Raw genomic sequence first — 26,832 nt, 5'->3', positions numbered from 1 at the left:
CGTTTTGGCAGCTTCGACTCCCTTTCTGATGCACATGCGACCCGGGATTGATGTGTTGCAACAGCAGCGCCTTGGGTGCCGACTTGGATTGAGCCAGCCTGTCCTGAAAGGAGCCTTGCGACAGCTATATGGGATTAACTCCCTGGTTCTTCTTCCCGTGCGACAGGTATCATCTCTCAGATAAGTGGCTCCTATCTTCTCTCACGCTGGATGGGTAGTGTCAATTGTTGGTGTCCAGGATTGCCGGAGCCAGGAGGCTGAGGGCACCGCGACAAGTTCATCGTTGTTATAACTGAGCCGCATGGATAGTTTATGGAATTTTACCGCAGAAAAACTGGCGAAATGGTCCTGCTGTTTTCGGGTCCCTGGCGGGATACATGGATTCAGGGGACATGATAGTACGGTATGAGCTTCTTTTTGATCCCCCTAATGTTCTAAGTAGCGGAGTGAGCTTGGTGGGCTGTATCTACCAAACAAACTTGGGTATCAACGACATCCATTGACTGATAGAAGTGAACGCTTTTCGCGGATAGAGATACTGTTTTGTTCTGTCCACGACATGTTACGAGCATGGTTCTCGACTGTTCCGGCGCGGTGGTACAGCTTGCTCGACTCTCTTATCCAAGATTCAACTGAGTGATGAACTACCCTCAAGTTATCTTCTCGCTATCATCGGGTTTAGTTTTTTTTCTACTTTCATGCTGAAGACGAAGCATGGCATGCGGGCCTTGACGAGAGAGCGGGAGACATGGTAGTCAAACTCTGACAGTGAGATATATTAAAACGTACTTGTAGAGCAATCAACGAGTGGCTATTAATATTGGAATGTATAAAATTGAACTTCAGTTCCAACCCAATATATGTAATGACAGTGTCAGTCCGGCCTTTTCCAAAGACCCCAAATTCCGGGACTGTATGACAGAACTGTGTGCCTTCTGCAGAATAGCGCCTGCTGGGAACACTGGAAATGAATGACTGCTAGGAAACAATAGATGAATGTGAAAACCCGTCCGCATGATACCAAAATAGACCCCAAACCACTAGCAATATACCAACGCCACTATCAAGGGGGGGTCACTGGTAATCGGTGGGGTGAACGAATGAGAAGGAACGCCCATAAGCTTCTGTCGGAAGCACCTATCAGTCTTCCCAGAGGATTATGAAAGATCTCAACATATCTGGCCGTATGTTTTTACGGCGCCACTGCATGTGGACCCCGTGTTCTCCAGGCTGGCTGTCGCATCTTGTGACTGTTACCACCGGGGGAAGCTTGAGGATACTGCCAGTCTGCCGCGCTTCTCTTCCACTTCTTAGTCGTATACGTTTTCTCCTTGATAATAGTTGCTAATCGGTGCTGCTCTTTCTACTCGCGCCAGGGACGCCTGGGCTGCTTGTTTATTCCGAGCGTTGTGCTGTCGAACTGCTATGACCTGTCTGCGCCTCTCGTCTGTGTCCCTATCCAACGGTTCGGGGGCTTGGCTTTCAGAAGGGTTTTTCTTTTCAGAGGGGTTTTCTTTCTTAGAGGGAGTCTTCTTTTTCTTATAAGATCGTTGTCTGGCCTCGTTTTTCCTCTTCCGCTGTTCATCCCTTATCCACCTATCTTCCGCATCTCTCTCAGCTGACGTCAAGCTCGACCTTCGTCTCCTCTCCGCACTCTGCGCTGCATCGCACAACTTACTGTCACAGAGCCCTCTTGGGCAGGTGACACAAGCTCGCCCGCCTGGAATAATAAGTACACAAGGCCAGTTCCGCGCGAAACAGTTGTCGCATTCCCAGGCTATCTCCCCAAGCCGCTTTCGATGTTTGTTAATACGGGTATAATTCTCGATGTTTTGGGTGTTGACGTCAAGTTTTTGCATGGGAAGCAGGGGCACTTGTTCCTCAATGTCTGCCGGGTTTTCGTAACCACCAGGCTCACCCGTGGCGACTGCGTTTCCCTCAGGCCCCTGAGCGGGGAGCATGGGCATCTGCGCATAAGGGTCTGTCCAGTTTTCGTCAACACCAGGATTTCCCGTGAAGGCTGTGCTTCCCTCAAGTCCCAGAGTCTGGGGCATGGGCATTTGCGCATGAGTGTATGTCCAGTCTCCGTCACCACCAGTATTACCCGTGAAAGATGTGTCTCCCCCAAGTCCCTGGGTTGGGGGCATGGGTATCTGCCCATCGGCGTCCGCCCAGCTTGCGTCACCACCAGTGATGCCCGTGGAGGCCGTGTTTCCCCCATATGGCGGGCTCGTCACGTGAGGGAGGTACTGAATGTTCTGGGCGGTTGACTGGCCAGAGTTCGATAGGGTTCCCCCTCTGGTATTCCACATCTTGTCCTTCCAAAGTTGGAAGGGATAATCCTCCATCTTTGTCAGGAGCAGTTTCCTTATAGCTCCCGCGGCATCATCATGATTGTGGTTATCTCCATAATTAAAGGCAATACGGTACTCCTTCGCTAGAGACTCGGCCATATATCGAAAAGCATTGTATCTGACGTAGGACCTGTCGACCTTCTCCAAGTATTTTTTGGTATTCCTCTTTGGGACAGTTCCTCTAGGCGGTGGTGCCTGGTCCATAAGCACTTCATGTGTGTCTACGTCCCTGAGCTTCTCATCAGTCGTGTTGGTTTCCCAGCATGGTCGGCCGTTTGAAATGCATAGACTGCACGCTTTCCAGAGTGTCTGGTCGCTGAATTCGACATAGTATAAGCATTCATGTGGCTCTGTGCTGAGTCCGAGCTGGGTGATGAGTCTGCACTGGTCGCAGCCCCAGCTCCTCTTCAGGATTTCTCCTTCTGACATCTCGTAGAATGTGAACAAAGCATATAACAGGGAACATCCAGTAGTATGCAGTATTTGCAATAAAAGTGGTTTCGCCTTCTTTCTTGAGCCGTGGGCGAAGTCAAGGTATATATATATATATATATACCCTTTCGAGCTGGTCCCAAGATTGCCTTGCGGCGATCATGAGATTAGGACAAGCCTGTAAGCGCTCTTTCAGGATAAGGGATCTGGCGAATATCATGGGAACCAATTCGTAACATCTTGGCTTGTCGTGAACATGCTATGACGACCAATGTAGATGATTTCTTTCTCGTTAGCTCCAGGCCTAGTCTGGTCTCGTGTAAACAGAGACGACAAGCTTGCGGCTAGCTCAAAGGGGATCCGAGCTCTCACATTCGCGGTGAACCCGGTCCGGTGGACATCCCGGCCATCCACTCACGTGGACAGTATTTGTGTCATCGGTATATGTTTCAAAATTCTTTTGTTATCTAGATGAGCAGGCGTTTCCAACGTATCAGCCCAATATGTTAGGTTTACCCCTGTAAAGTTCAAGTAGGAGGCCCTAAGTACTGAGGCAAATGCCGCAACTCGACTTGGTCCATCGCATATTAAAACATGTTTCACAAGTTCATCCGTGATGTTGGCCATTCTTGCGTATCCCATTATGCTCTGGGTGTACAAACAGCGCTGCTTGCAGATATGTTTGCTTTATAGCCATGGGTATTAAGCCCAGGGTAACGCGGGCTAGTTGCTTGGCAAAATAACATCGCATGATCTACATTCCTTTACATGGAGGGTTGCAGGGCTAAGGAGAAAATATAGATATGTTTGTAGATGCTAGCATTCTCGGAGACCCAACCGCGTTTTCGTTGGTAGGAAGCTTGGATTGCCCAGCCATCATCTACGGATCCCGCTCCAATTGCATTCTTCTTCAGTCCATTTCAGATGTGTGAGATGAGAACAACACCAAAGCATCATGTCTTGCAGAAATCCTGGGTCCTATCTGTGATGGACGCTGTGATTACGGCAACTTTTGGCAACAGCTCAATCCCTGCCCCTTTTCTTTCTTCATCCCATCAGCCGATACGTCATCAAGGCCCTTCTCTTCTGGCTCCTCCCTTTGGCTCTCTCAACGTTTTCCCAAACATGCCTTCTTCTGCTTCCCTCTTCCGTTATAAATATTGCCTCTCCTTTACAGCTTATAAATTCATCTCGGAGCTTCCCCCAAATGCTCTAATTCAAATTTCCTGTCGACTTATCTCCATATCATTACATTCTGCCCTTGCAACCATGCTTTCCCTGGCGAATCGAGGGACAATTATCAATCTATTGATGCGGCGCTGCTGTCTTCAAGGTGTCATGGATTCAATCTAATGCCACTCACTGAATGGTGAAGGCACCGAGTCTACGTGGCTTTTCGCTACGCTACCAAAAGCTATCATAATCCTCTTTTCTTCCTGTTGTGCTTCTCCATCCACGCCTCCACATCCTTCTCCCTCTTGAGCTTCTCTTGGGCGCGACCGTACATGTCGACCGTGCACGCGCTGCCGGGGGTGCTCTGGCAAGTCGTACACCAGCCCAAAGGATACGACGAGCGCGAGAACCGACACCCGGGCAGCCCGCCAAAGTGGCAAGGGTCGCAGATCCGGGTCAAGCGCTGGTCTTCGTGCGGCTGCCGGTGCTGGTCGATGTATTGCTGCACCTCTTCCGCGGACACAGATACTTCGGGCTCGCGCTTTTTGGGAATCATCCGGGTTTGCGTAAAGGTGCCGGACGACTCGTCGTATTGCCATTCGCTATCCACGTGGCGATGGGGGAGTGCGTCGCGGTGGGGCCCTCCTTGAGACGGCGGTTGGGCGAAGGGGGTTTGGTGCGGTGCTGTGGCCGAGCTGAATGGGACTGGTGTCTGGCTGCCTGTGGTGTAGTCATCTAGTATGGAGCTCGCGGTGCTGTATGAGGCCCGATCATAGCCTGTTCCGCCATAGCTGAAAGATGCCCCACTCTCGGAGGGCGCCGTGGACCAGTACGAAGTATCTGCTTCGCTGCGCGTGCCAACTGGTAACTGATAGGCCAAGGCAGAAGCAGCCGGCTGGAAGTCATAGGAGGGAACACCGGCTCCCTCCCCAGACGTCACGCCGGTGTGGGCGAACGGGGCGTTCGGTTGATAGACGCAGGATTCCTCGATCGGCCGGCGCCGCTGCTCTTCTCTCAACTGCTCGCGCAGCCCCCCCCGTCTCCTTCTCCTTCCTCTCCCTATCCTGGTGACGCTTCTCCTTTCTCTCTCTCACCTGCCTCTTCGCATAACTCTCCTCTTCCTCTGATTCCTCCTGCCCTGCCTTTTTCTTGAGCGATGTCTTGGCGGCCTTGTAAGTCTTCCAGCCACACGTCTGCCCCTTTCCCTTTCCCTTCCCCTTGTCTCGACACTGAGCGCACTTGTGGTCGCTGTCGCCCCGAGTACACGACCCCGCCGGGGCGTTTGCCCCCGAACAAGGGTCGCAGAGTTTGGACAGCCGCCATCCGTTACCCTTGTTGTAGAGGTATCTCTGCAGGTAGCTCTGAACCTCCGGGTTTTCATCGGACGCATATCCTCGTGGGATTTCCGGGCGTCTGTCTGATTTTCGAGGGGCTAAGTTGTTGGGACCGGCGGTTACATCTTGACCACCGCTCCAGAAGGAGACATCGCCGGCGCCCATGGGGGCTGTGGGCGCCGTGGACGGTTGCCATGACCCGGCACCACTGGGGTAGCTTGTACCAGGCTCGCCAACGTATCCAAGGTAGCTGCTACCCGGACCACTACGAGCCTGGGAAGTGTGTTAAGGGGGCGTGCGTGTATCATTGTAGGGAACCTCGCTAAGTGGATAACCATCCGAAATCAATGGGCGACTTTGGTATGCGTCGGCTACTTGATGATCCGCCTCGGCTCTTCCCAGAAGATATGACAACTTGCCCTTGCTGTCCGATATACTCATGCGATCTAGGCCCATAGCCAGCAGCTCCTCGTCGCGCCGCTTCTGTGCATCCTCGGGGTCTCTGTTTGCGTCATTGCCTCGCTCCTGGTGGTGTTGTCCTCCTCGACCTCGATGGTGGGAACTTTGTCCCGTTCTGTGGTTGCTGTGGGAACTCATATTGTGTGAAGTGATGCTGTATGGCCAGCTAGGATGGCATGGAGTTGCGGTGGGAGGACTGGGGCCTTATAAGCCTCGACCCATACGTTGAGATGGAGCACCAGCAGCTATAGAAAAACGAGCCCGGAGACAAGGGGGGATTGTTGGTAACCAATATGTCGGGGTTCCGTTTTCGCGGTAAAACTTTGTTTGGTTTACTCAAAGAACAATATGAGAGACGTACAATATCTCAGTGGTTAACCTACAGATCCCGGTGGTCCGACTGTTCTCTTTGCCCACAAGGCCGAACTCTTCAAAGGTTCTTTCGGGTCAGCAAACACATGAAGCAACCCGGACCATGTACAACAACGCTGATTTCGATCCGCCGTTCGCGAAAGCCAACTGGTATACGCAAATTACTTGCAAGGCCTTCTTTTGATAAACTCCATCTCAAAAAAGATGTTTGCAAGTATATCAACTAAGGGTAGTGTGCGAGTAAGCCGGAAGCTAGCTTAAGGGGTTGAGTCGGGAGCGATTATCCCGTAAAGACAGCACCTTTGAAAGAGGCGGCCCCCCTTACCTGAGCCCAGGCAGAGAAAAGCGTAATGAAAGAAGAAACAGCAGGACTCACACTCCTTGCCCCTGGCTGGGTCTACCGGCTTGCATTGCTCCCACTCCTCGCGAAGCCGCTCCTGGATGCCCGATATGGCGAAAACGTCACTGTACAAGTCAAACCAGGAACTTGGAACGACCGCCGCCTGCTCAGAGACTCCTGCCTCATGTGTGATGATAATGACCTGCTGCTGTCCAAGCACCACCACTATCCCGGCGGGCGGCCGAGGATGATGAGGCCGTGTTTTGTGCCAACGCTCCAAGGCAAATCCGAGGAATGCATGTTTGTGATCAGTGAATACGTAATTCTCCCCAGCAGGAGTCTTGGGATACAGCAGGCGCTGGGATAGGGCTGTACGGCGCCCCAAGCGACATATCGGTCTACCATCTGTGCCGAGACCCCATCAATGTCTGATATGCTTCAACAAATTCATATCCCCATGACCCTGAGCCCTATTAGCCACCCATATTTCCGACAACATTGACACATCTCATCTTTCATTGACATTAGTTTCTTTAATCAAGTCCCTCTAAGTTCGTGAGAAGTCGCTCACCTCGGTCTGCTGAATTACACCTGTACTTGTTTTTCTTCTTCTTCCTCAGGTACACAGAGTGACTTAGCACCCAGTGGCTTGTGCCCTGTTTGACTATCTATATACCCAAAGCAAAGGCTTGTACATCCCAGGATCGATCTATCGAATGGTACTTGGGGGGAGTTCTAGCTTCATTGTTTGGCAACTATTCCTCTGTAGCGACTCCAACCCCATATTTTCCATGAGGATATTAGGGCAAAAACCAAGAACTATGTTGGAGCTTCGCTGGCAGGCATACCTGATTTGGATCAGCTGATTGGATCGGCATTGTGAATTTGAGAGGATTTTCTACTAAGTGTCATTCATTTCGTTTCGGCAGGTCTGACTTGGTATGGTTCAAATAGATGAAAGGAAAGAAAAAGATCTCTCGCGACCGACTAAGGGAGCTACAATTGGCTTATGTGGACTGCTCATCGGCGAGATACGTTAACGTGCTAATATATAGGCGCATAACGGTTGGTTTGTCATCCTGTCAACCAGGTAGCCCTGGGAGCGGTAGCTAAGTGGTATAGCGTGGGATTGCAGTTATTCGCAATTATCCTAAGGTCGCGTGTTCGATCCACGCTCGCTCCTCTTTTTGCGTTCATTTTGCATGCGTGGCATACTTGAGTTGCATCATCTTATGTTTCCCGCGATCTCTCTTTTCACTTTTCTAAGAGTGTTGCATCGAAAGCAGGTTGGGTTCTGTCTCAGTGCTGGACAGGATACTCCACCTTTTTCTTGGTGAGTGAGCAAGCACGTTAAACAGCAGTCCGAATGCTCACAATTGTGGGGTGTTGCTTCACTCCCACCTTCATACTGCGACTTTATTACTGTGCTCCTTTCTGGATTGTTAGGCCGCATATTCTTTGGACATTCTCAAGTCCAAATAAATTATTGCCGCTCGGCGGTGCGTTTTGGCGGTGCGTTGGCTGTGCTGCCAGTTGAGTATCAGTATCATTGTATTTTCTATGATCGAGACTCTGCCCAGTCGGGTCAACCAGCTTTGCCGCAAGAACTGTCGGAAGACCCTTGGCGAATCGGATCATGCAGTCATTCCCAAACAGGAAACAAATGTCCTTTGGGCACGAGTGGTCCAGACGCGTCGCCAAGTGCACTCGGCACTGAGACACTGTCATCTGAAGAAGAAGATGAACCACGCCCGACTGGAGTGGAATCAAGCCGGTCACCTTGTTGTGCAGTAGGTAGAGTCAACAATATCCTATGTTACAACCAGTAATACAGTCTCAGGAGAAGAGAAGATTCTATGAGCCAGGATTCATCAACTATAGGATATAGTTGGTAGTTGTGACCCTTCTGGGCAATTGCGCATCAATTGATTGGCCTGATCGGGGCAATCAATTGGCCTAGCTGTCGGGAACTGTGCCCCGCGGACAGTCTACGGAGAGCAAAGCCAAACACCAATCTACAACATGCTTCACTTCAACCTGGTCTTGAATATCGAACAAGCCAAAGTAGAAATCAAGAACCTAACACTGTAGAGGCGTATTTCTGTTCGGCGTCGAGGTATATTCAAAGGCAACCGATGCGGGGTTGAGATCGAACGAAATGGTCAGAAAAGACAGCCTTTCTTTTCCAGCGACTTTTTGTCGACTGGCGCCTTTCGAAGTCCTGCGCAAGGGCGCAGCCGACCAACTGGGACATCAACTGTTGTGACTATGATAAAATTCACCTCGCTGTTCCCATAGCCTGATGCGACCGTTGAAAGGCCTACTCACTCATCCCATTGTCTCGTCATGTCGGATATGGAGTCAGGAGATGTGGATCATACGGAATGCCGCTGCTTGTATCCGAAGTACCCCTCTGCTACGGTAGCCCCCATCCCTTGCATCGCATAGATCTTACCCCAGAGTACCCGAGGCTGCCATGCTATCCCGTCCCTACTGTCGATCCCGTTAGGCCTCGGATACGGATTGATTTCAGACTGCTGTTACACAGCCATGCAATGGTCTATCGCAAAGGCAGCTTCAAGCGCTCAACTGTAAGAGAGTCCTATGTACTGTACGTACATAAAACGGGCTGGTCGCTCTTCTGGTCGGGATTCCGACCAGCTTACAGAAGTACTGGTCTCTGCTTGCCCAACATCCGTCGCATCCAATCACCTTATACCTACTTACCTAATTCGTGACCAAGCGTCCGAAAGACAATATCCTTACTATAGTTGTGCCTGTCAGAAAGTGAAATCCGCAGTGATTCTGAAATGCACACCCAGCAAATCCTTTTCCTCCTGGCCGCGGCCGGTACCGCCTGCATCGAAGCCCGTGAGTAACCCCCACTACCGCCCAATTTCCATCCCCCATCATGTTCAAGCACGACTGTATATATGCCCCTTGATCCAATAAGCGATTGTACCGAGTCCCCAAAATCATAACAGCATAGTTCTTGAAACCACCCCCATCTAACCAATGAAATAAACAACCCCCAGACCCCTCCTCCCCCGCGCCCCGCCAAGTCGCCGACGACGGCAGCTCCGTGTGCAGCACGACGACCCTCATGGCCGGCCTGCAAGAGACCCGGACCAACCTCGACGAGATCGACGACGTCACCACCCGGGGGACGGCCATCGAGGGCATCAACCTGGCCTCCAACGCCATCAACTCCATCGCCGTCGCCGTCTTCGTCGGCGACATCGCCCCGGCCAACGCCCGCCAGATCACCGAGGGGGGGCTCAACATCACCCAGGCCGCGCTGGACGGGGGCGACAAGTGAGTTTCTTTTCCTTCCCCCTTTCTTCTTCATTTACTGTTTATATTCTTGCAACTTCGTGTGGAATGCGACCAAATAGATGCTGAACTCGTTTAGGCAAGACCCGGCCGTGGTTTCGGCTTTGGCCTCGTTTGAGGTGGCGGTCGCGGCCGCAATCGAGGTCTTCGAGCTTTGCACGTAGGCAAGCATGATTTTGGATGCTTCAATGATGGAACTGACTGGTACACTCAATTGGGCAATGTGTCTGGTATCTTGCCTACTTAGCTAACATACTCAATCTTCATTTTGCCTACCTACTTACTTATCTTCCCTTCCTCATTGCATGCAGGGGCGGATGTAGGAGAGTCGAGGCGAGAAGTCACTTCCCATTACTAAGTCTAAAATCATATTAAAGCGAGGATATTTGCCGATTGATAGGGTGGCTTGTGTAACCCCTGATGGTTATCATCAAGAGGTGGAGCAAGTATTCAATCCATGACCCCTACCATACATGAGAACCTCTCCTACACATAACGCCATACCAAGCATTGAATTCAATCTCTTCCCAAAAGACCAAGGAAATGCCACCAAGCTTCGCGCCGCCTCAAGAAAACCCTAGCAACGAAGAAGCCAGCCCTCAAACATTGACCGCATGGTCGCCCGTCGGGAAAGCGCACTGGTACTCGAGCCCCAGCTTCACCATGCGCCCCGCATTGAGCGTGACGTCCCACGCGACCTCGCCGTCCTTCTTGAGCGTCGCGACGGCCTTGCCCCAGTCCTTCTCCTCCTTTCCCTCGCGCCCAGGAACACCGGCGGGCACCCCGGCCCCCGCCAGCGACAGGCCCCGCGGCTGCAGGACCTCGACGCGCAGCCGCTCGTCCTCGCTGACGGGGACCTGGTCCAGCACGGTGATGCGGGCCGGGAGCGGCTGCTGCTGGGAAGCGCCAGAAGAGCTGGAGCCAGCGCCCGCAGCAGCAGAAGGAGGTGACCGCGTGTTGGATACGGTGATGGTGCGGGTATAGACGGCACTGTCCTCCTTGGTGAAGACGCCCGACTGCGAGCGCCGGACGTCGGGCTTCGGGTACGCGACCTGGACGGCCGGGTCGACGCCGAGGCCGAGCGTGAACGAGTCCCCCGGGCTGCAGCGCGGCATGTCGGCGCGGCCCAGGAAGCTGCCGTCGAGGGTGAGCCCGGCGGGCCCGGGCAGGAGCGTCAGCTTGCTGCCGTTGCGCAGCTTGGCCTGCAGGTAGGCGACGGGCTTGTACTTGGCGACGACGGTGTGGCTGAAGGCGACCTGGGCGAAGGCCACGCGGGCCACGCGCTGCTTGGACGCCGTCGACGCGGGCGTCAGCGTCTTGAGCCCCGGCAGGTCGTACGTCGTGGTGAAGCCCGTCTCCTCGAACGTCGACTCCTGGAAGGCCAGCGCGGCCGGCGGCTCGGGGGTGAGGGTCTGCTGCTGCTGCTGCTCGTCCCGGCGGGAATAAGACGAAGGGCCCGGCGGTGGCGGCGGCGGCGGCGCCGCCATTCCGCCGGGAGGAGGACCGCCGCCTCGGTTGGATCCTCCCAAGCTGCTCATCATCCGGGGCATGCTGAGGCTGGCCCTCGGGAATATGCTCTTGGACTTCCGGGCGCTTTGGACACCTCTGTCGAACACCACATTTTCCTCGGCGCGGGCCGGCGGTGGTGAAGGTGGAGGAGGCGAGGAAGGGCTGTACCCTGGGCTTTGCGGGAACAATGGGGAACCTAGTTGCCTCGGGGGTTCAGCATCCCCGTAGAAGACACCGAATCCCATATCCGCGTCGACCTCCTCCTCCATCGTCTGGTCGGCTTCCAAGCACATCAGTACGCGGGCTTCTTTCGCCTTAACCAACCCAAACAGCTCGGAGCGGGGCGGTTGTGCGTTGCCGCGGCCCGTCTGCTTGTCGGCCCAGGTGGCCCGGTGGGACTGCTCGTCGCGGGAGAACATGATGTCATTGTTCGAGTAGCCGTGGGCTCTGCCGGTCAGCCGCACGCGCCAGGGGACCAGGGTCGGGATGGTGTCGTTGAGCCCGGAGAAGTCGGCCTGGGGCGTCGAGAGGGTGATCCTGCAGTTGGACCAGGTCTCCGAGGTCCGGTTGGTGAGCTGGGCGTCGAAGCAGACGTGGCCCGTGTTGGCCGTCGTCGAGAGCGCCATGTCGTAGGCCGGCGACCAGTACGCGTCGGTCGTGACGTAGCTGATGAACAGGTCGCATGTGCTGCTGGTAACTTCGCTGCCGCTGTTTTTCTCCGTGACTCTAGGCGAAACCACCTCGACGTCGCTGCTGGCGATCGAGTTGCGGCGCGACGAGCCAGGCGTGAAGGCGTTGGCGTCGAGGCTGATCCGGATGCTGTAGACCTTCTTGGGCCAGAAAGACTCGCGCTCCTTGCGGATGCGGGCCTGTTCCCTTTGGGCCTCCTGCTGCTTCCGCGCGGCCCGTTGCTTCTCCTTGCGTTTCTCCCTGGACTCCTTCCGCTTCAGCTTGTCGGCCTTGGCCGTCTCTCGCTGGTACTGCCTGAAGATGCGGCCCTCCTCCTTCCGCAGCCGACGGAGCTTGTCCTGGATCTCGCGCTGCTGGATGCTGCCGTCCCGGGTGTCGGCGAAGATCTTTTCGCGCTCGGCCCGGTAGGTGGCGAGGCCTTCGTCGATTTTGACGTCGGACGCCTTGTTCTGGGCATGGGTCGTCATGAGATTACCGTGGCCATTGAGGATCTCGAGACGGCGCTTCGCGCTGTGGATGATCTCGATGGCGCGCTTCTCGTCGTCCTCGGCGCGACGGATCCGTTCGCGGATGTCGCCCATGACCGCGTTGGCTCGCTCCTCCTCATCCACGCCCTCGGAGTCGGAGGAGCTGTGGTCCCCATCCGAATCCGAGTTGTCTTCGTCGTCGTATTCGGGATACACATCCTCGAAGATTTCCCGGTTGGGCAGCAGCTCGACGGCCATGTCTGTGATGATGGCGGAGCCGGTCCCTTCCACCTTGATGGAGTCCTGATCTACCGTCGGCGTCAGGCCGACGATAGTTATCTGGTTCTCTCCGGCCTGCTCGATACATCAGCTGCTGCTGCTGGGCTTCCTTGCGTGGGGCGTGACAGCGGAAAATGTGATGGGCGAACTTACCTTGAGGGGAACATCCTTGATCTGGCGGAATACTTGGGCGCGACCGGGAAATAAGGTCACAGACCGGGTCTCGAGCTCGCGAATGCGATACTCCTGTTTGTGAGCCACGTCCATTGTACCGGCTAGAGGAGATGCCTTGTCAAGTTGAGGGGTACGCTTTGAGAAGAAAGCGTATGTCTATGTCTAACAATCATAAGCTATGAGAAATCCAGAAGGGAGGAAATGCCACCGAAAGATATATGTGTGTGAGATGGCACATGGAGAAGAGGGCTGAGGCAGGATCTTGAACCTGGTCCCTGAGCTGCGACCGCCATCCCAGGCAACAATAATGCCCCGCTCTCGGGTCTAACAGACATTGCCTAGTGTGACGCCAAGATGCGAGAAGCCATGGCAGAGTCACGCTCAGAAGCCAAGTAAACGATGGAGAGCGACGGCCTCCTTCTCGGCGAACTCGTGGAGATGAAGAGGGTAAGATGCTTGTATTTATTACTGTAAAGGGAGTGGAACGCCCCTGGTAAAATAGCTGCTGCGGCGAAGGCTGAGTGTTGGGGGGGGGCCACCACTAAGCTTAGCGCACAATTGCCCCGCCAATGTACAACAAACGACTGTCACGCTTAAGTTAGTACATAGCTAGGTTCCTTCCAGCTTGTGACAGGTGTGATACTGATTATCATTCATGTCGATGCCGTTCAGAAGGCCCTCGGTGGACAGAGTGAGTCCAACTCGTGCTTGACCAAAGTGAAGCCTTCTGCGTCCAATCCCTCAGCGCTAACCACGATTCCGGTGGCAGTGCTGACGACGCTAGTCTTGGTGTCGGGGGCAGCACTACTTACTACCTACACATATGCCGTGTAAAGGCCGAAACGGACAATTCGGGCCCCACAAATGGGGAACGCACCGTGAAATGGATTGCTAATGGCTGTAATGAATCAATTGTTGATCTATAGACAAGCAAGGAAGAGACGGGAAGGTGGTTATGCGATTGACGAAGCGATGGCTCGCATATATCAATGAGAAGAACTCACCGTCATCATCAGCTTTCTATACTTATGCCGCCGATCTCTTGAGATATCTTGTACATTTACCTGAGGTCCAACCCCCTGGAGGTGTCTTCCAAGCAGCCCAGCTCTCAGGTTGCACTACTAAAAGTCCTGCAAATACCTTTCAGAGCCTGTTGCCGCTGGTCCGAAATCTCTGAGGCCACAGTTTCCCGGCTCACACATTGCTATGTCTCGATGGGTTTGCGGATCGGCCGGAGAAATAGGGACTTCGTTCCGACCAGAGTTGATGGCCATTTCGGCTTCCTGACCGAACATAGCGGCATCAACAGGGTCCGCCAGTGTTTGTCGAACTGCCGAGAACCTCAAATGTCTTGCCAGCTGGTTTGCTGGCATCATCAGTTGAAACGAAGATACGGGCTTAAGAAACTAGAGTCTTTTCTTTGTTTCAACTACACTTAGAGTAGACTGGTCATCATCTTGTTTTCCATTATGTAGCAGTCTCTGGTCTTAGCATTGGTTCCTTTGGCCTTTCCGAATTTGACTGTCAGCTTCTTTTCTTCTTGGTTAAGAAGAGTCGACACTACCAACGAAACTTTATGCCGCTTCAACGTGGCAGCTAATTTAGGTTCATATGTGTATAGTCCAGAGCTAGGGGAAGTCGAGGAGGCTGCCTTGTTATATAAGCATCATCAATTCTGTTTCAAGACAGCCAAGTAACTTATTGCGAATACCCTTGGTGTCGTGATTTGCTTCTTCCCTATAACCAACTGGCTGGTGGGCTGGATGTGCTATTCATGCTGGTCTCGCATAATTAGTAATTCACTAAACTACGTATAAAGCAATGTTCGCGTTCCTTTGTCTTCATTCGAGATAACCTGCTTTTTGTGAATATCATCCCCTCTAGATTTAGCATAAAGCCAAGATGTATCAAACATTGACTTAATCTTAGTCGAGATGGGTCTGTAATGCACGTGTTCTTGCGCGTCGTGCATTACACTTTCTTTAGTGGGTGGTATATAGAAGATAAGACTTTAACGTGGCTCTGGGTGTAGCCCAATTCAAACCTTTCTGGGGTTCTCGTTTGTAGATTTAAGCAGGTTGGTTTCCATCAATTTATTTGTAGAAAAGTCTCATCCTGAAATATACCATCTCCTCAACCACCAGGAGCATCCTACATACCTATCTACTATTGCTGCTGGATATCCCTATTTGATAACTTCAAAAGTTGCCGTCGTACTGTGACCGCACAATGCACGATTCGGGATGGGGATTCGACGCCTACCGAACCTCCTTCGGAGACGATGAGCTCTTTCAGCGGTATATCGACTATGTTCGGAATGCCATGGTCCGAGGCTGCAAAGACGAAGGGGTAGACCGCATGGCTTCCACGGCCACCTTGTATCCCAGAGAAGAGCAAGGCGGCCAACACCTCAAAGACTTGTCACTTGACGAGGTGCGGAAACTCCACATGGAATGGGTGGCAGCCGTGAAGAGAGATGTCCCCGACGGCTACGACGACGGCCTCGGTCTCCGCAGGGACTATTTCATGCTGGTCAACGACGAAGTTCTCGAGCGGTTCCGCGCGGCCGAAGAGAAACTCGCCAAGGAGAACCGGGAGCCCGAATACTTCCATGAAGGGGTGATGGCTATTGTGTGCGTGGGCTACGAGCAGGAGCAAGACGAAGAAGATGATGACGATGACAATGAGTTGGAGGGGAGGATGTGGCAGTACGTCTGGGCCGACTCCCTCTCGGAGCTTTACATCATGATAAACAATGACAGCAGAGAATGGTGGTTTACCGCCTTTGCATGGCCTCCGGAGGTATACGGGACATATGCTTAGTTTCTTCCATTTGGACGAGGAACAGTACCAACGGATGGTAAGGTACTGCAAGTCTGGACGGCGATAGATCACTGACGCCAAGACGGGGGCTCCAACATGGCCAAGCCAATCGCATGTTGGTCGAGTTGGGCATGCGAGAGACGACAAGTGACTACGAGATATGTTCGCAAGCTAGATGCAGTCAGACTTTACAAACGAGACCGCGGGCCATGTCGTAACATGTCAACTGTATGCATGCACAGTCTTTCCTTAAGCCAGCAATAATGGCGATGTGTTCATGGACGAGACGAGCCAAGGCCCAGCGGACGGGGCCGGATGCGGCAGAACGGCAGGAGGCCTTCGGTATCTTACCGCTTCGGGGGCAGATCCGTCTCGGCCTTGGCTACGAAGGACCTCCCCAATCAATCATGGCGAACTACGCGTGAATGGATTTCCTGCGATAAGCATATTGAGAGCACTCCCACACGTAGGATGCGAGCATTGGCTTGAGCGCTGCGGTAGGACTCCGTTGCTACGCTACCCTGCCCAGGAGGGGGCCCGACGCCCCGTGTGCATTCGTCGACCCAATCGGGGATCGTCACAAACCTGACTTACCGCAATTTGCGGAAGCAAAAGATGTACATACATGCATTGATACTACATTTGCTGGGATATTGTAGGTATGTGCTGGCCGGGGTTGCTTTTTCTTTTACATCTTCCATCGTCCGTTAGCCAGAGTGGGGAGAGGCAAGTTCCGATCGCAATGGCGGCGGTCCATCGGGGTCAGGATTCGTTTTCCCGAAGCGGTGAGGAAGACAAGCTGTGTGTAACAAAGCAAATTCGGCATGGCCGTGAGGGGTGGTGGTGCTTGGCTGGAAATGGCGAATGGGAAGTTCGATCGGCAGGAGATGGAATGCGCATGGAAGTGCTTGCTCGAGTGGAGCAATGGTTGGCAGTCAGTCTTGCCGGGAATTGGGCCCGGCACGGGGCTGTCGCGACCGGAGAGACTCGCGAGAGTGAAATCTCTGCTTCAACAATGCAGAGACCATCAGCCCACCAGCGTGGATTAAATGGGCTGATCGACCATGGCCACAGAAAATCGGACGGAACAGGCAGGGCAGGACGGCAATTGGGTTCTCGTTCAGCAACTGTCCTGTGTTCTGTCCTGTGGTTGCTGGCAGCATGCGAGAGGCGAGAGGCCGGACAGGACAGACATACATGTTTCAGATAGATACGAATCAAACGGTTTATCGCAATGCGCACGAGACGGTCTTGCAATGCTTGGTTCGGGGCGCGACGATCCTTGGGCTTTGGTCTATGTATTGTCCTTTGCTGCCTGCCATCGGTAGTATTGGGTACATGCGAGTCTGGTGGTACGGCCATCTTCCCCGGACCAGCTTGCGACTGGCCGCGGAAGCTGGGAGGGTTGGTTTCGGCTCTCGTTTGATGAGCTGCGACGACTTCCAATGCAATCAAGACCCAACTACAGGTTAGCAGCGCGAGAGGGACGGGGGAACGGGGTGTGGGGTCACTGCTACTTGGCCGTCGTGCCTGTCGTCCAACAAACCACTTCCTTCCCCCCCAAAAAGCACAGGCTCATGCGCTCTCTCTTTCTCTCAGCCCGAGGATCCCGTCCGTTTGTTCCTCGCTGTCCACACCCCATGTCGGTTGGACTAGCGAAGCGAACGGGGGATGGGATGGAGGATGGGATGGGGGGAATACGTACGCGAAATGTTCGTTCGCGTAACCACACCCGCCACCACCCCGTCTTCTACGAACGAACCCCGCCGATCGCGAAAATGGGCAGGCAGGGCGAAGATGTCGCAAACGAACCGATTGGGAAACAACTAAACTGCATCCTTTTCTCACGTGTGCCAGTCAAACCCTTTGTGCCAAATGCGCTCTTCTCGGATTGACGTCAAGCAAATCTATGTGAAGTAATCTACATAGCTAATCTATCCTTGTCCTGGTATCCGAGATGAGATGAGATACATAGATAACCATGCAAATAAAAAACCGGAGCTCATTTCGCCAGCCAGAGACAACTCCGAGGGTCGCGTCCGTAATTCCCTCGAGTGGATGCACCCAAGAACCCGGGACTTACGGAGGGATGGATTTCAGAATCAGATGCGCCGTTGTCGTCGTCGTCGTCGTCTGTCAGCTGATTGAGCCATACACCAAGTCGTATATTTTTAGGCACGTAGGATCCCCTTGCCGCCGATGGGAAGAGGAGGAATTCTCGCCCCGAGTGCAGTTGCGGGTGCGCAGTTGCGTGTGTGTGTGTGTGTGTGTGTGTGTGTGTGTGTGTGCGACCGCCTCGTGGCGGGCGGGCGGGCAGTGCTTCCCATTGCATGTTGCTATTTTCGCCCTAGGCTCTTTTTTCCCGGGTGGTGTCCGTGATTTGTCGCGGCGCTTACTTCGCCAGTCGGGGGCACGGCTACGTGGACACCTGTGTTCTTTTTCAAGATCCCCTCGTCAATTTCCTTCACAGCCAGCCGGCTGCAAAATTTCATCATGCGATTTCCGTTGGCTTGTGGAGAGGAAAGATAGGTAGCCCTCATCACTTGACCCTTTGTGCGATTGCCCGGCACTGTCAAAGCCATCCCGAAGTGGGCAAAAGTCGCGTCTATGACCTCCCGGACCAGGCTACTGGAATTCGGTGTGTACAGTACCTGCAATCCATGCTGAGAAGAAGAAAAGGGGGGTTACACTGAATGACGCTGGCCTGTACGGAGTACCTGCAAGAGTCCAGAGGGAGAGGGCCGGCCGGCAGGCTGTGGATGGGACTTTGGTGGCTGAATTTGGAATGGGGTATCGTCTCCTTGGGGCGCGTGCTCTCCGGAGCCAAACTTGAAAAGGACAGGGCTGCATGCTACTGCTTCGGGCGGGTGCAGCGGACGACAGCACCGCTCGTTTTCACTCAATCTGAAGTCAGCACCAGCCCAGCAGCACCGCGACCGACCACTACCCCCCTTGTCTCCCTCCTCCTAATCTGTCCCAGATGCCCTGCGGCTGAAGTGTCGGCAGCCGACCCGAAGTATTGTTTCGCCCTTTTCTTTTCTTTTTTCTTAATTCTCTTCTTTATTATCACCTAGTCTCGAATTCGCGGTGTGCGAATGGATGGATGCTTGTAGCAGATAGTATGTAGCAACAGCCTGCTGAAAGATGACACCATCGGCGCCAGTGCACGCCGAAACTTGACCGGCCGATAATTGGCAGGAAACCGGGAATGGTGTCCAGCTAGCGCGTGGATGGGCTACGACGACAAGTAATCACTCTCCAGGAAGCATGACATAATAAGTAAGACCGTAAGACGGCCGACTCTCCCACGGGTTTTCGGCTTTCATGGCTGGCAACTTTAGGGCCAAAGGTGCCGGGGACCCAATTTTCCAGATGGCCGAATGGAATGGCGCGCGCGTGTATTGTCAATTGTCTGACCAGCCATTCGTCGCGGGAAACGGGGCCCAAGAAGTTTTGGCCAGCCAAACGAAATGAACTGGATGGAGGCGGAAGAGGATATCATATGCCGATCCCCAGGGCATTGATCACCAGAAAGTGCCGCCCTCGAGGAGGGTACTCCGTACTCTACGACGGTGGCGGAAACCGGCAAACTACATGGGGGGCCAGGGTTCGCTGGGTGCTTGTTTTACGGATGATCACGGACGTATTTGACACGGAGCTTGCCCGACCCATCCCCATTAATTTAACCAGATGCGCCCATCTGACTGGTGGCTTGTGGGGAGACCAACACGCGATGCCGCGCCATGATACTCCATGATACTCGAAGAGAAACCGGAAGGGCCTTCGTCAGACGAAATTGGGACACCTGTGCCCTCCCTCATCACCAATCGCGGGCGCCGCTGGATGGCGGAACGGGATGGAAAATTGCTTGAATGTGTGTTGGATCTCGCCCATCGTATATATTGAGATACGGAGGAGATGCCAGACCGGCTAGTCCATTGGCTGGATAGGGGTGGGTGGCATGGAACCGATGGATGCATGAAGCCTTGCTCTAAATTGGTAGTACCTCGGGGGTTACTCGCTGGTGCGCGCGTATGTATGTGTGCGTCGCCCGCCCCCCGTCCGTCCCAGGCCTCAGAATAGAGCGAACGAGAAGGAAAGGGAAAAAATAGACGTGATAAAACCAAAAAAAAAAACGTCGCATGGCGGCTCCACCGGGTTCCGATGCGCTCCACCTGTTCTTCTGCGACACTTTGTAGATTTGAGAAATGCAATCCCGAACCTTTTCTGTCCGATTGCTGGAGATGCTGGAGGCAATTTGGGGGTGTTTTTTTACTTTGCCCTGGGCCGTTTCCGGAACACTGCAAAGCCGACCCAGTTTTATTTAAATAACACCGACAATAGTTGCCGGATCATCGGCAGGGGCAGTCTCATTGCAATGATCAATTCATCAATTGATGGGCGAGACAAGAAAAGACGAGCCCGGTCGAGCCCAGTTACTCGGTCGGCCGGGCTCAAGGGGGCGTGTGATACAGCGACCAGCAAACCAACAACCAACCGTCGTGGTGGTGGTGTTCGGTCGGGGATGAGGCGCCTACGTGTTAGTAGTGCGCAGCCCGCAGCCTTTGCCAAGCTGACACGGGCGGCAGCTTTCCCCTGCCAGTGTTTCCGGGTGCTGGAGTACAAGGGCTTCCGGTGTCTCCATCGACTTGAGCTTGGAGGGCTTGCGACCACTGCACTGCACCACCGCACTCGCCCCAAAAACAAAAAGGACCATCTCCCGCCCCCGTCCATTAATCGAGAAGGATTAATATCTTGTGAGGTAGTAAGCGGCAATATATCTGAGCAGCTTCCATGCCGTCAATCAATTAGCCCTTACCGGATCAGTTGCCAGGAGCGAGCCTCCGCATAATGGTTGGTTTCTTTTTTCCTGCTCACGTTTCTCAGATGCCAGACCCGGTCCGACCGACCAGTGCTGGCGGACAAAAACAGCAATAGAGTGGATCTCATAGGTAGACGGACATGCAAGGCACGCCCCGGGACCGCCCAGCGTCAGCCATCGCACCCCAAGCGACGAGGCCGTTTGCGCGTCAAGGTCATCGCCATCCTGGTCCTGGTAGCCAGCCTTATGGGCGCACAAGACTAGAAAATAGATATGGATTTCCCAATGTACAGCGTCAAGCGTTTGATGCGAAAGAAAAAGAGAGTCGTCCCGCGCCCACGCGATTTTCGCAATCGCGTCGCTGGTGTACTAGTAGCTGGGGTATGGAGGTTCGGATGTCGGTACTTTTGCCTCTCTCCAATCATTGTTGCCACCTATGCCTCGTCCGGACCTCAGCTGGCCAAATCGAGCCTGGCTGATTGGTCCGGTACCTCGACGAGTCTAGGCCCTCCGAACAGACACCCTGACAAGTGACGGCGTTCCATGACCTCCTGCCCACGCCCACTCGTCATTCCAGTCGCTTGCCTGCTCGCAATCCCATCAGTGGCACACCGGCCAAGATCGTTCGTGACCCTACACTGTACAGCCAGGCGACCGATTTGCAGGCAGCAGCCGCTGATCAGACTCACTCCGGGTGACGCCCCTATGAGTCCCATCCGTTGCAACGCAAGAAGGTATGACTAAATGCCGTAATTGCCAGCATCCAGTTTTCGCGTACAGTACTCCGTACCTACATCAACATTCGAACAGACCCGGCCGGGTTCAGACCGTGAGCAGCGCCTGCCGAAGGTTTATGCGACCAACTGACTAACCTCCCCGAGCATATAATCTTACTGTGTGGGTGCACGCTCTTCGTTGTCCAGCCTTACCTCCAAAGCCTAAATCGATCCGGAAGAGTCAGACAGGAGACGCCGCAGTTTAAGAGAGAGACAATTGGTCTTCTCAGCCCTTGTTTGATGTTATGCCGTGTAGCAATACTACCATCAAGATATGGTAATGGCAATCATGAGTACCAAGCAATCACGATCCTATAGACTATCACATGTAGGTAGGGAAACACGACAATTGATTGCTCGTCAACTGCCTTTGTTTCGTCGCATCGGCCCATAGTGGGTGGAATCTACGGTGGAAGCTACGAAGTATTTATACTTTATGCCAGCCGGAAAGTGCGCCCCTCGCGCTCTCCGTACCGAATGCAACCTCAATCTTCCTCCCGGCTTACACACAGATTTTCGCCCAGCCCAGACAGCCGAAAGCGAAGGTCGGATTGGAGATTTGAAGTGCATAAATCAAATAAGAAAAGGAAATACGAGAACGACGGCGGCTGGACAAGGAGAAGGAGAAGGAATGGAAGCCGCCGGCAGCGTGTGGTGGCCGGCCAAGTTGTTTCTAGAAATAGACTGCCTGGAAGTGACGCTGAGTGACTGACTGAGTGCTGTTCTTTCTTGGGCGAAACACCCCCGGCAGGCTTCAACCCCCGATCCGCCCGTGCCCGCCTTTCACTTCCACGTCCACTTCCACTTCTCAGCAAAGTTTCGCCCTCCCTCCCTTTCTGGCGCGCCTGGAGTCTTGGCTCAGTCGATACCGCAACGCCCCATTTTATTCCTCATTTCGTTCAATTCCTCAACTCCCCAGTCTGTTTCGGTCCCGACCGGTCGTCTTTTTATTGCTTCTGGTATTGGAGATAGACCTTTGAATTGGCATCCGGAGGTGGACACCGATTGTCTACATATAACTCTACGTACTCGGGATTGGGTGGCGGCGTGTTGTATGGACGAACTTCGCACCATCAAGACAGAACAAGGAGGATAAACTGCTGTAGCCCGTAGCGTAGAATCACATCACGGAGAGGGACGGAGTGCTGCTGCTGTTGCTGCAACTACCTACTGCGACTGCTACTTACGGCTGCGCGCTGCAGTTGGCCCAGGCTTAAAGAAGAAGAAAAGTCCAAGCCCCAGCCCAGCCAGCCCAGCTCTGACCCCCCGTTAATCCCATCCCCCCTAAAAAGCTGGGAAAGCCGTGGAGCCCGCCGCAAGACCCGAGACGCCGCCGTTGGATTCCCAGGCATTTGCAGGAAGGCGTAGAGCCGGGGCTGATCTCCTAGACCTCTCCTAGACTCCTTCCCTCTCTCTCCAGCTATTTGGTTCGGCCTGGCCTGGATTGATTCATTTTTCTGCCCGCTGCCCTCTATCTGCTATCGTTCCAATTCAAGGCAGGCCGCTTGGGTGTTGTGGAAGTAAGAGACAAGTCTCTTCTGGAACCAGAACTTCAACAGAATAACAGTACAGCAGTACTCGTTTATTCCACTGTCACAATCTGGAGTAAACAAAATAATCAAGACAGGTGCTGCCGGTGGAGGTTTATTCCTGCCGTCGCTTCGAGTGTGTGTCCGCCTGGAAAGACAGGCATCGGTCCAGTCCAGCGTCTCCTGTCGAGTGCCGGCCTCGTCAAGTGTTCACTTGAAGTTTAGGTGTCCAAGCGTTCCACCCTCAGCGCAGTCCCCCGACCGATCTTTCCTTCTCAATTTTACCTTTCATCCACCCCCCTCTCCCAAATCCATTTTCCCAAAGGCAAAAAAAACCTCCACTCCCGACCGACTCGCACACAAAATTTCCCTGCTTCTCTTCCGGCGCACCGAACCACCACCGTGTCGGCTTTTCCATCATCAACAACTCTGCATCTGACATTCCGGTCTGTCTCCGGTCTCGTGTATTCTGATACGGATTGAGCTCATCTATCTCAATCTGTGAATTATTTCCCATCTTTCTTTTTTTATTGTCGCTGGCTTTGATCGTCGGCGTGTCGCGCGCCTCCGCCAGAGCACACACATCACCAACCACCACACTGAACCATCGCCATGTCGAGCGTGGCTCGTGGTACCAGTCTTCGGGCTGGCGGTGCCTGTGGTATGTATTATTAATTCTCTATCGTTGTCTGTTCCAGTCACCGGCGACCGGTCACTAACCTGTCGCGTCCAACCGAAAAGTGAGGTGCCGAAAGGGCAAGACCAAGTGCGTCTATGAGAACGGTCGCGCTCCTTGCAAAAACTGCGCCAAGGGCATGCACGAATGCTATCTTCCCTCAGAGAGCCTGGCCCATCACCATGGACAATCGCCAGCCCGCGTCACCGTCAGTCGACCCCGAGAGAGTCTGCCTGGCGGCGAGCGCAGCGTCTCTGCCTCCGCGAATGAGGGCCAGCCTGCGCCTGCCGCGCCTCTGACCACGCAACCCGCCCGGCCTGCGGGCGAAAAGTAAGTCACGTTTCCCTACTCTCTTGATTGCATTTTCGTGTCATTACGCGCATCCTGTATCGGAACTGTCTTTTCATTTGTTCAAGTTTATTTGCAATGGTGTTGGCTATCATTGCCTGCCTGGCTTGTCCCCCGTGGGCTTCGCAGGTTGCCGGGCTTTGACTTTGATTTTCTACGTCACGTCACGTCTTCGGGGGTTTCAAGGGCTCCAAAAAGCGGCGCGCCCCCAAGTCTGGCGTGGCTGCAATGCCGGGCTGCCTCGCCTCGGGTTGTCCTTGTGGCCCCCCAGGCCAGGCCTGTGACTCGCGCCAAGCCGTTTTTACCTCCGTGTCCCACCCTAAGCCAATCACGATGCACTGACACTTGGAACTCCTTACAGGCTGTCGCCAGACCTTGTCGTCGAGTGTGAGCGAGTCATCAACAAGATGCTACCGGCTTGTGTAGCATTCCACAAACCCTCCTTCCTCCAGAAGTTGAAGAGCGGCACCTTGGATGCCAGCATCCTCAACGGTCTCCTGACCACGGCTGCTCGGTAAGTTGACACCCAATTTCCTCAATTTCGCGCTCGCACTCCTTCCCTCCATCATTCCCCCCACACTCCGGACGGACCTGCTTTCTCCATCCATTTTTCCTGGTCAATTGCCTTTTCGCCAAGCCACCTGCCACAATCTAATCCCGTCCCTTTTTTTCCCACCTCCTTCCGCAACAAGCCATCGGCACTTGTCGGTCTTGCGACACGGCTAGCATTTCACCAGTATGATTCGATGCTGACATTACCCTACCTATAGAAGCTCGCCGGTGCTTGCACGACGATATGGCGGCAATGGCGGCCCGATGGCTGCCGCCGAGCACTTTGCCGTCAAGACTATCAGTCTCATCATGCAGAACCTTGACAACCCCGGCCTGGCCGATATTCAAGCTTTGTGCCTTCTGATCATTCACGAATGGGGCAGCCGGAATGCCGTGCGCGCGTACATCTACCTGGGCCAGGCCGCTCGCATGGCCCAGATGTATCGCATCATTGACTCGCACCGAAGCCGCCCGGAGGCCGACCAGTTCATCCGGGAGGAGTCATTCCGCCGCACTATGTGGCTGATCTACATCCTCGATTGCTTCCTGACTAGTAGTCCCGGTCGCCATCCCGCGTTGTCCGCACACGATATCAAGGATGTTGCACTTCCCTGTCCCGATATGAGCTTCAACTTCGGCACTCCCATATTTGTCCGCACTCTCGCTGGCACGGCCCCTCGCGGCATGCCCGATGCGCCCATGGCCTTGGGTGAGGTTGGCGAGTTCGGCCATATCGTTCTCGCGACCCAGGCATGGCGCAACGTCATTGAGATGCTCACCACTGTTACCGTCGAGACCTTTTCGGAGCAGCAGTGCCAGACTCTGGAGAACGAGATCGAAGCCGTCCGCCAAGCGCTCCCCATGCACTTCATGGATAAGCCTAACCACATCAGCTTGCATATCACCATGGGCAGTGGCTTCACGTTCGCCTTGTTGCACTCGCTCCTGCACTGTGCTACCATTATGGTGAACCGACGCCGTCTTCTCCAGGTTGTCACTATGGATGGCTTCAACCAAGAGACCTGGCGCATGGTTCCCCATGCCCACGCTCAGACCGTCGATCGTGTTTTCGGAGCCTGCCACAGCATCATCTCCCTGCTCAACGCGCTGGAGATGAACGGCGAGAAGAACACCCTGACGTGCTTCCCGTTGGTCATGCTCTTTGCTTGTTTCACATCGGCTTCTACAGTTGCCTGGTTTAGTTTGAAGGGCCTGACGCCGCTTGATGTCAACGAGACCGCTGAGCAGCTAGTTCGCGATTCAATGCACTTCCTGATGGACGGCGCCGAGTCCTGGACGTTGGCTATCCCCTGGTTCCGGCACCTATCCGTTATGGCTAAGGTCCTGCGCAACGGTGGCGTACCTGCTGCGGCGCAGCCGACTGCTGTTCCGGCAGCCCCTAGCTCGGTCAAGGATGATGTGGCGAGCCAGCCTGGTGATAAGCCGGAGGCTATGGACTATGAGCGCCCCGGCTCTGCCCCACTGGAGAAGCAACCAGAGCCGATGGACGTGAGCGAGCCTCGCCGATCTGGCTTTACTACGATCAACGGTGGCAACAACGGATCCACCGACAACGCATCGGCGAATGGAGGCAGCCCGCAGCCTGCCGCCGCACCAGTTCAACCCAAGGTCGAGTCGCCTAAGGCGCCATCGTCAGCAGAGGGTGGCCAAAACGCCGCCGAGGCGCCGGAACCTGGCAACGATATGACAGCCGCCGAGCTCTGCGGAGCGTTTGAACGGCAGTTGCTGGAATTGGATGACCTGGCAGCCTTTATGGGCGGTGGTGTATGATCTCCCCCGTCGATGCCTTTTGTGGTGCTTCTTTTCCAAGATGCAGCCTACAAGCCGAATCTAGTACTGATACCGACGTAGATTGCACAGATACCGACATAGGGGATTGGCTGTACATATTTTACGGTCACGGAGTCGATGGCGTTTTAAGGAGCCCCCAGGTTGGCTCCAGTGGATTGAATTTCAGGCGGACTTGGTAACAGCACCTAGGTACCGACTTGCATGGTCCCACAGGGAGAGGCGTTTACCCGGTTGTACTACTACTGCTGCTGCTACTATGGACAGTATTGAAAGTGTGTTATGCATTGATCCGATTCACCGTGGGGTTGTTTCCAACATGATACCCCCGTTGCTTCCACGTTTACTACATGTCATTCTAATAATAGAAGAATGGAAACAATATTTTGTGTGTGTAATCCCAAACTACTGACCAGGTATTCCACTGCCAAGTGGTCAATTATCCCATCGCCAGCCAGCCTTCCCACTACTGGCTATCCCATTGCTGGTCATCCCTACCCTTAGCCGGGCGCCGGAATAATATCACTTCAGCGGCCATTCTTAGGTTGGTATAACGGCCGTGCTCTGTAGGCCAACAGAGG

General features: G+C 54.1%; 6 protein-coding genes across 6 annotated transcripts; 3 read left to right on the top strand and 3 right to left on the bottom strand.

Moving 5' to 3' along the window:
• Positions 1-1,310: 1,310 nt before the first annotated feature.
• Positions 1,311-2,783, bottom strand: PG985_003648 (uncharacterized protein; the record flags this gene model as incomplete). Its single annotated transcript, XM_066823417.1, has 1 exon — positions 1,311-2,783. One exon carries the CDS (start codon positions 2,781-2,783, stop codon positions 1,311-1,313), a length of 1,473 nt encoding a protein of 490 aa, XP_066686577.1.
• A 1,420-nt stretch (positions 2,784-4,203) lies between these two features.
• Positions 4,204-5,458, bottom strand: PG985_003647 (uncharacterized protein; the record flags this gene model as incomplete). The annotated part of the gene is made up of 2 exons (XM_066823416.1): positions 4,204-4,799; positions 4,936-5,458. 2 exons carry the CDS (start codon positions 5,456-5,458, stop codon positions 4,204-4,206), a joined length of 1,119 nt encoding a protein of 372 aa, XP_066686576.1.
• Positions 5,459-9,274: 3,816 nt separating this feature from the next.
• PG985_003646 (uncharacterized protein) lies at positions 9,275-9,783 on the top strand (the record flags this gene model as incomplete). Its single annotated transcript, XM_066823415.1, has 2 exons — positions 9,275-9,335; positions 9,500-9,783. 2 exons carry the CDS (start codon positions 9,275-9,277, stop codon positions 9,781-9,783), a joined length of 345 nt encoding a protein of 114 aa, XP_066686575.1.
• A 613-nt stretch (positions 9,784-10,396) lies between these two features.
• PG985_003645 (uncharacterized protein) lies at positions 10,397-13,009 on the bottom strand (the record flags this gene model as incomplete). Its single annotated transcript, XM_066823414.1, has 2 exons — positions 10,397-12,817; positions 12,896-13,009. The coding sequence occupies 2 exons, from the start codon at positions 13,007-13,009 to the stop codon at positions 10,397-10,399; spliced, it is 2,535 nt and encodes an 844-aa protein (XP_066686574.1).
• A 2,136-nt stretch (positions 13,010-15,145) lies between these two features.
• On the top strand, positions 15,146-15,739 carry PG985_003644 (uncharacterized protein; the record flags this gene model as incomplete). The annotated part of the gene is made up of 1 exon (XM_066823413.1): positions 15,146-15,739. One exon carries the CDS (start codon positions 15,146-15,148, stop codon positions 15,737-15,739), a length of 594 nt encoding a protein of 197 aa, XP_066686573.1.
• A 7,739-nt stretch (positions 15,740-23,478) lies between these two features.
• Positions 23,479-26,233, top strand: PG985_003643 (fungal specific transcription factor domain-containing protein; the record flags this gene model as incomplete). Its single annotated transcript, XM_066823412.1, has 4 exons — positions 23,479-23,527; positions 23,608-23,872; positions 24,252-24,404; positions 24,661-26,233. The coding sequence occupies 4 exons, from the start codon at positions 23,479-23,481 to the stop codon at positions 26,231-26,233; spliced, it is 2,040 nt and encodes a 679-aa protein (XP_066686572.1).
• Positions 26,234-26,832: the final 599 nt, after the last annotated feature.

This window comes from Apiospora marii (assembly GCF_038362585.1).
Source record: "Apiospora marii strain CBS 49790 chromosome Unknown utg000003l_segment0_segment0, whole genome shotgun sequence".
NCBI lineage: Eukaryota > Fungi > Ascomycota > Sordariomycetes > Amphisphaeriales > Apiosporaceae > Apiospora > Apiospora marii.
The sequence above is the reverse complement of the archived record's forward strand: the minus strand, read 5'-3'. Positions and strand labels throughout refer to the sequence as shown.